Below are 8,952 nucleotides of genomic sequence, written 5' to 3'. Positions count from 1 at the left end.
GTCTCTGCCTCCACTGTTGGTTTTTTTTTTTAAAGATTTATTTATTATGTATAGTGTTCTGCCTGCATGTTTGCCTGCAGGCCAGAAGAGGGCACCAGATCTTATTACAGGTGGTTGTGAGCCACCATGTGGTTGCTGGGAATTGAACTCAGGACCTCTGGAAGAGCACACTTAACTTCTGAGTCATCTCTCCAGCCCCCATATTCTTACTGTTTATACAAAATTTTCTGCTCCTGTAGGAACATATGGCTTAATTATGGAAAACAAAGCCTTTGATAGTTTTCTGTCACTCTTGTCTGAGTGATAGAAAGGTGATGCAAGGATCAGATTAGCATATCTTATTTTGAGTGGGAACAGTGTAGGCATACATTTTTTACAACCTACTTTAGTAAGTGTTTAACCTCTTGTCTTGCCCACCAAGATAAAGTTAATAGGATATGGAAGATAAAAGTTAATAGGATATGGGGGAAGTGGACCCATTTAGCAAAGCTGCCACAGGAACCTCATGAGCAGTTCTTGGGTGAGTTTCTCTCAAAGGCAGTGTTACCAGAAGCTTGGCTCAACAAAGCTATCTATGTAAGGCGAACCAATACATGCATGTTGTTAGCGAAGAAAAGGGAGGTGGAGCAAACCACACCAATGCTCCCATTGTCTGTGGGGTCATATTTATGTTCTTTCATCATGGGTCCTTTCACGTGTTTGCTCTATCAAAACTGAGTCTGCTTTAGGAAAACAGCCTTTTTTTTTTTTTTGGTTTCTCGAGACAGGGTTTCTCTGTGTAGCCCTGGCTGTCCTGGTTTCACTCTATAGACCAGGCTGGTCTCAAACTCAGAAATCCGCCTGCCTCTGCCTCCCAACTGCCACCACTGCCCGGCCTGAATTTTCTTTTCTTTTCTTTTCTTTTCTTTTTGTTGGTGTTGGAGGGTTGTTGTTGGGACGGTTTCTTTCTTTACTTTTGTTTCCCATTAGTCTGTGCTCAGGTTCCTTGGTGTCCAGGAGTGCTTTGAGTGGCACCTTAGCGTCTCTGCATAGTACAATAGAGTCCCATGTTTCCAGCTACTCCTGGGTTCAGGTTGGTGAGGTTTGTGAAAGGGCCAGGAAATGTGTCTATATTCTGTTTTTTTATCTACTGGTACCTGGTCATCCTTCATGGCTATGTTGTCTCTGAGCCTTCTATCTTGACACCTTGTGACGTCTGGGGTGCTCATCAGGCTTGCATTTGGGTGGCTATACCTGTTAAGCCAACTCACCAGCATCCCATCTTATTGTTTATAACAAGGTGCCTCACAGAACTGACACTTCACTTTTCTGCTAAGCTGGGTTAGTTTACAAGCTCCTAGGATTTGCTGTTTCTCTTCCCTTGTAACCTTGGGGTTACAAGATTACAAGCACATGTAGCTGTACCTGGCTTTGTACATGGTACTGGAATTATGAACTCTTTCACAGCAAGCACTTTTACCCACTGGCATCTACTTACCCCCCCCCCCCCCCCCCCCCCTTAGCATTTTGTTTGTTTATTTGCTTGCTTCTTGTGTCTGGGAGTTTGTCATAGTGATCTTTGGTCACAGGATAATTTATAAAGGGCTCTCAGTAGAAGTTGGAGAAGGATGAATATGAGTAGTTAGACCAGAAGTAGTGGCACATTTGTCCTGGTCAGTCAGTAGGGATGATTATGGATGTGTTTAAATAATAAACATCAGTTGGGAGTAGTTCACACCTTTAATCCCAGCATTTGGAGGCAGAGGTAGTAGATCTTTGTGAGTTTGAGGCTAGCCTGGTCTACATAGGGAATACCAGGACAGCCAGGGTACATAGGGAGATCCCCTTTAAATAAATACACAAAACCAAAAACAAACAAAAAATCAGGTTATCAGTAGTATATTGAAAACAGTCTGACATTTAAAGAGAAATTGAATTTTCTTCTCATTGCTGATCTGGTCTTCATTTTTATTAGCCATAGGACAGTTTGTCTCCACTGTGACAGTGGCCCCTATGTTTCACAGGATCTAAGAAAAGAGGGCATAGTTTACAAGGCAGATGAGTTGTTCCTGTAATCCCAGCTCTTGGAAAGCTAAAGCAGGAGGATTGCTGAGAGCTCAATGCCAGTTTGGGCTGCAGAGTGAAACATTGTCTCCAAAACAAACACAAAAATGAAAGCCCCCACAAACAAATCAGTTGCCCCAGAGCTGCCATAGACCTATTATGGCAGATGCTTCAGTTTGTGTGCCCAGGACCCATGTTAACGAAGGGAACAGGTGTTGGGGTTTCTTGAGCTCTCCAAGATCAGAAGACAGGTGTGTGTTGGGGGGAGGGTATAGGAAGGAACGGGGATTGAAGAGAGACAGGGTTGAACTTGCTCAGATGGTGGTGTTCACACCCTTTTCTTGGTTGAGTGTTTCTTGTGGTGAAGGAGAGATCTGCTAGGAACCTGGGTTTATATGCACTTTCTTGGTCAGTAGCCCATACAGTCTCAGCATCACTGTGACGGGTGATTTATTCTAGCTAGCCTTGGGTAGGGTGAGTAGCTAGCTGCATTTCCCACCCAGTAAGTGACATGGCTGCCACAAATTCCTTGTTCTGGTTTGTGTTGTTCCATATGATACCCAGTGTGACTTTAGTGTGGTCCTCAGGCCCCGACACTGTCAGTATGGTGTTACTGTAAACAGTGGAATAGGTATGTTTTCATCAATACACAGCTTCCAACTTTGGGGGTAGATATCCAGTAGATTGATAATTAGGGCCATGCACACACTGACCATGTTCTCTACCTCTGAGCTCCACCCTCACCCTGAGGTTTTAGTTTTATTAGAAGCCTCTGTAACCAGATGTGGAGGTGTGCCTCATTAACTCAGAAAGCAGGAGGATCATTACAAGTTCAAGGCCAGCCAAGGTTACGTGGCAAGAGCTCCCTCAAAAAGCACAAATTCCATACACTGAGTACTGTACTCATAATGGCTATATTCACTGAGTGAAGCTTCAACTACATCGATCTTTTTTATTATTATTATTTATTTTCACAGTTATTTGGGCATTTGCCATGCTTGTTGGCATCCAAGTTCTTTGTGAGCACATCACACAGAAAATCTTCAGGTACATTAGAGTAAATGGCCCAGGTTGTATTTCTAAGATTAGTGATTAGTACTCTTGATGCCCAGGCCTTGAAAAAAAACACAGGGCAAGGCTGACCTCAAACTCATAAAGAATCTCCTCTCTTGGCCTCCTGGGTGCTGGGATTAAAGGTGTGTACCACCAGCTGGGCAATGGTACCTTTAATCCTAGCACTTGGGAGGCAGAGGCAGGCAGATTTCTGTTTCAAGGCCAACTTGGTCTACAGAGTGAGTTCCAGGACAGCCAGAGCTTCACAGAGAAACCCTGTCTCACAAAAAACCAAAAAAACCAAACCAAACCAAACCAAACCAAAACTCTGTACTACCAAGGCCAGCCCAGTCACCTTTACTGAACAAATGCCTAGCTAGGCCAAGACTGGGGAAGGTGGATATGAGAAGTCATTTGGGTTGCTAATGGTAGTAGTGGTAGTGCTCTTAGTGTTTGGGAATTTTTTTTTTTTTTTTTGGTTTTCGATACAGGGTTTTCTCTGTATAGCCCTGGCTGTCCTGGAACTCACTCTGTAGACCAGGGTGGCCTCAAACTCAGAAATCCGCCTGCCTCTGCCTCCCAAGTGCTGGGATTAAAGGCGTGCGCCACTACCACCTGGCTTGTGGAAAAAGTTTTTAATTTTAAGTTTATTTTAAGATGTATTTTATTTTTGATCATCTTTTTTTAAAAAGATTTATTTGTTATATATGTAAGTACACTGTAGCTGTCTTCAGACACCCCAGAAGAGGGCATTAGATCTCATTAAGGATTGGAGCCACTATGTGGTAGCTGGGATTTGAACTCAGGACCTCTGGAAGAGCAGTCAGTGCTCTTAACTGCGGAGCCATCTCTCCAGCCCCCATATTTTATTTTTAAGTGTGTGTGTGTGTGTGTGTGTGTGTGTGTTATGTTGAGAGGGCTATGAACAGTGAGTACAGTGCCCTTAAAGGCCAGAAGAGAGTGTCAGGTGCTTTTTTTTTGTTTTGTTTTTTTGAGACAGGGTCTTTCTGTATAACCCTGGCTGTGCTGGAACTCATTCTGTAGACCAGGCTGGCCTCGAACTCAGAAATCCACCTGCCTCTGCCTCCCAAGTGCTGGGATTAAAGGCCTGCGCCACCATTGCCAAGCTTGTCAGGTGCTTTTTAAGAGCAGGGAGTACTGTTAACCACTGAGTCATCTCTCCAACCATTTATTTATTTATTCAATTAATTTATACATGCCAGGCAGATTTTCTCCCATTGAATTGTGCCCCTGCTCTTTGTGTGTGTATGTGTGTGGTAGGTGTGTGGAGATCAGAGGATAACTTTGTGGAATCTCTTCTTTCCAAGTTTACATAAGTTTTTAGGAATCAAGCTTAGGTTGCTGGGTTTGTGTAACAAGCACCTTTACTGGCTGAGCCATTTCACTGGCCCTAATTTAAGTTTTACTTTGGGGCTGGTGAGATGTCATAGCAGATAAAATGCTGGCAGTGACAACCTGACCGTTTTCACTGAGACCATGTAAAGATGGAAGGAAAGATCAACTTCTGAACTTTGTTTCCCGACCTCCACACAATGACTATGGCATGTGCCCCCCCCCAATAATAATAAATAAACTTTTGATTTATTTGTATGTATATGTGTCCATGTGACCACATTGGAGTCAGAGAACTTTTGGGAATTCTCTGTTTTGTTGAAGAAAGGTCTCTTGTTTTGCTGTTGCACAGTGTACTCCATCTGGGAACTTCTGACCAGTTCTTTTGTCTCCATTCTTGCTGTAGGAATGCTGGGTTACAGATGTGTACTATTGTATCTGGCTTTTTGTGTGGTTCCAGGGGATGAGCTTAGATTGTTAGGCTTGCAGGTAAAGTGCTTTTACCTGCTGAGCCACCTCCATGGTTCTAGGAAGTACTTATTTAAAACAACTTTTAAACATTTTTTTCTTTTAATTATGTATATGTGTGAGTGTGTGTGGATATGTGTGCCTAAAAACAATTTAAGCTCGCAGGGGTCCACCTGCTTCTTGTGCTGTGATTGAAAGCAGTCATGCATTTGGCAAAAAGCTTAGGCAAGTCTTTTCAAAGTGGCCCAGTCCTGTTGAGTCCAAAGGCTAATATTAGTGGCCTCTTTTTTTTTTCAGTCAGGATCTCCAAGCCATCATTTTCCTGTCTTTTCCAACCAGGAAGGATGGTGTTTGGCACACAATAGATCAGACTTGGAGAGAGAATGGATTTCTCCAACGGTTTTGACCTTTAATGCCTCATAGAGAAGTAGTTTACACACCATTTAATCCCACTGGAGCTCCCCAGCTGTGTGGTCATTCAGTCTGTGTAAGTGGTTTAAAAGTGAGCTGAGATTGGGTGAGATTGTGGGCCAAATTCCATTCATCTAAGTAGATGCAGTTATAAGACTAGGTATAGCCTTGCTTTGCACCAAGGATCAAATGGAGGAAATAGTGTCATTTTAAGAGCAGAAGCTGAGGCGATCAAGGCATATTCATCCTTGGTAGCTACTGCAGTGCCCAGAGACAGCACTAACTTGGCTAGGGCTGGTCTGGCTGCAGCTCTGCACTATAGGCACTATGCACTACAGGCACAGTGGCCTCTCTGTTGTTCAGTCTTTTATAAATGTTTGCAAAGTGTTTCTTCTACTATGCTAAAACAATTATGCTTTACTCTGTTTCTTTTTCTCTTAGTCAGATTCTGAGGAAGATGAACCTGCAAAGAAGAAAGTTGTCCTGCAGGTAAGCTTGATTACCATAGCTCTTTCATCTCTCTCTGTATTGCTTCTAGAAAGATAGGATTTAAAGCGCCCAAAGGTCTTCAGTTGAGGGCTAGCATGCTTGCCGGTATTTGAGGACTGTTTTGGTCTGACTTGGGTAGCTGCTTTGAGTCTGGTGCATCTCTCCTTTTCTCATTCTTTCCTGGCATTAGCACAATGGAGTTGACCTCTCTGGAAGGACAGGCAGTGGTAGCAGGGACTGTCACTTAATTCAGTCCATTACGTTTCAAGTAGAAGGATTGTTTAGGGAGAGTCTAAGTATGTTGGTGAGATGATGATTGGGAACATCTGTATTGTAAAATTGCCTGCTTTCTGTGTTGTGTTTCTAATCTGGAAATGGATACTCAGACAGAACTAGGTACCATTCATTTTAAATGCCTTACTGATGTCTAGCTGATTCCTTCTTCACTGGAGGGACTAAATCCTAGGTTATGATCAGAGTTTACGAGAGGAAACTGAGGAATCTGCCCAAAGTCAGACAGCTGATGTGGGTGGAGCTGGGAGTTAGCCTGTATCAGGTGTTCTGACTCCAAAGTCCAGGTCTGTCCTGGGGAGTACAAGCAGCTGCTGTACTCAGCTGCTTGCTTCTCTGCAAGCAAGAACAGAAGTCTCAACTGAGTGACCTCTCTGTGATTGGCTGGTTACCGCTGTCTCTGCACCTTTACTCTGGTTCTCTTGAGTGTCTTCTATTTGCCTGTACACTTGATGTTTTATCCACTCTCTGATCTCATGGTGCTCGTATATCTTGGGGAAAAGTGGTCCTGGCTTATATAGTGCTTTTCTTGAAATTCACATATTCAGTGTTGAAGCTGTCCCTTCTCTTCACTTTGTTAAGGTGTCACTTCTAGTTTTGGCAGGTCTTAGGACAGGGTTGCATGGAAGTCAAAAAAACTATTGGTGAAGGTGGTGTGGTATGTGTTGATAATGAGAACTGGAGGAAAAGGCACTGAAGAAGCCAGTATGAGGAGACCGAGTGAGCCAGTGATTCTCAGGTGGCTTCCTGGAGTAGGTAGACTTACTTGAAAGGCACTCCACAAGTGAAGAGCTGTCTTTCATGGTGAAAAAGATGAGCACAGGAATATGACCTGTGAAAGCAGAGTAGACACTTGGCTCTGCAGTGGACACCTGGCTGTGGCTGTGATCCCAGAAGGTGCTAAGAAGTTGAACACTTCTGAGGTGGCCTAAGGAGGGCTCCTGACCTCCTGCCCCCAGCACCTCCCTCTGGCCCTCCTCCAAATGAACACCTCTCCTCTGCCTGGCCTGCTTACCTCAGAAATCCTGTTTCACTTGTTGTGGGGATTTCTTGGCTGAGAGGATACCCTGGTGCTCTAGGACAGTGACCCAGTAGTCTTACTCCACTGTCCTTTTCCTCTTGGTACCTCTGCAGTAGGACAGATCAGCCCTTTAGCATATAGAAAGCAGAATCTAGGCAATTCATGAGTAAGAGGAGCTCTGGATGGGCGGGACCAATTAGTGTAAAAACTGATAAGCTAAGTGCTAGACTATGGCATTAGCCAGTTGATGTGCCACACAGAGGGCTTTCCTTGGGTGGGTTGGCAGAAGGAGCTTTTAGCGACAGGTACAGATGTCTCTTAAGCACAATCTTGTGCTTAACTAATTACCACTTCAAAGGAGGGAAAAGTTGAATATTCTGTTTTTAAGATTTATTTTTACTTTGTATATATGAGTGTATATATATATGCATACACATGATATAATACATATATGTGTATATGTATATATGTATTACATGTGCCTGATGGCTGCCGAGGTCAGAAAAGGGTATTTGATCCCCTGGAGCTGTAGTTACTGGAGGTTGTGGGCTGCAGTGTATGTGCTGGGAACTAAATTCTGATTGCCTGGAAGATGGAACAGTGCTCTTGATCACTGAATAATTTCTCTGAACTCAAGGTTTTTAAGAAGGGCTAATGTGAGATTGAGGGCACACACTGTATTTACTGAAGACACGGAGTTCAGGTAGGACCTGTGTCAGATAATCATGGAACTAGGCTGGGCAGAGCCAAGAGGAGATGGCCTTGGCCTCTCATTGTGGAAAGAACATCCTCCTGGACCAGGAGGGCCTGAGTGCATGGACGTAACAGAGCGTCAAGGGCCGAGGGCCTCAGAGAAGCACAGAACTATGATCTTGTTTGTCATTATTACTAGTGCATAACATCAAGTCTCACTTCTCTTTCTTTCCTCTCATTCCAAACCTGGGCTCACTAGGGATCCGGCGAGGGGACTGGTTTGTCTGCCTTGCTCCCCCAACCTAAAAACCTGACTGTGAAAGAGACTAACAGGTTGCTCCTGCCCCATGCCTTCTCCCGGAAACCCTCAGATGTCTCCTCAGATGCTAAGCCCTCTAAACTGGCTTCTAAGACCAAGCCCGCCTCACTTGCTCCTGTTTTGGGTACCACAACCACCACTCCATCACCCTCTGCCATCAAGGCTGCTGCCAAGAGTGCTGCCCTACAGGTGACAAAGCAGATAACACAGGAGGATGACGACAGTGATGAGGAGGTTGCTCCTGAGAACTTTTTCTCCCTCCCTGACAAGGCTGAGCCACCTGGAGTTGAGCCATACCCTTACCCTGTCCCCACTGTCCCTGAAGAGCTGCCTCCAGGCACAGAACCAGAACCAGCTTTCCAGGACGATGCAGCTAATGCCCCCCTTGAGTTTAAGATGGCAGCAGGGTCAAGCGGGGCTCCCTGGATGCCGAAGCCTGGGGATGACTACAGCTACACTCAGTTTTCCACATATGGCGATTCCAATGCTGCTGGTGCTTATTATCAGGTAGGTGAGGACATAGCAGGCAGGCTCAAGGATATTGGAACAAGGTGCTGAAGGAGATATGAACCAGTGATATGGCCTCTGAGTTACTTTGCTTGATTTTCTCTCTTTTTCTTTTTTCTTTTTTTTTTTCTTTCTTTTTTTAAAGATTTATTTATTTATTATATGTTAGTACATTGTAGCTACATTCAGACACACCAGAAGAGGGCATCAGATCTCATTAAGGGTGGTTGTGAGCCACCATGTGATTGCTGGGATTTGAACTCAGGACCTTTAGAAGAACAGTCAGTGCTCTCTCTCTCTCTCT

General features: G+C 44.3%; 1 protein-coding gene across 1 annotated transcript in view; it reads left to right on the top strand.

The window, feature by feature from the left end:
- Prcc (proline rich mitotic checkpoint control factor) overlaps positions 1-8,952 on the top strand; it is a 26,429-nt gene that overhangs the window by 10,474 nt on the left and 7,003 nt on the right. Inside the window, exons 2-3 of the mRNA XM_031374305.1 lie at positions 5,770-5,817; positions 8,082-8,648. Coding sequence (XP_031230165.1) covers positions 5,770-5,817; positions 8,082-8,648 — 615 coding nt within the window. The remainder of the gene's footprint in view (positions 1-5,769; positions 5,818-8,081; positions 8,649-8,952) is intronic.

This window comes from Mastomys coucha, unplaced genomic scaffold, assembly GCF_008632895.1.
Source record: "Mastomys coucha isolate ucsf_1 unplaced genomic scaffold, UCSF_Mcou_1 pScaffold16, whole genome shotgun sequence".
Taxonomy (NCBI): Eukaryota; Metazoa; Chordata; class Mammalia; order Rodentia; family Muridae; genus Mastomys; species Mastomys coucha.
Note: the sequence above shows the minus strand (reverse complement) of the source record. Positions and strands in the feature narration are given on the sequence as shown.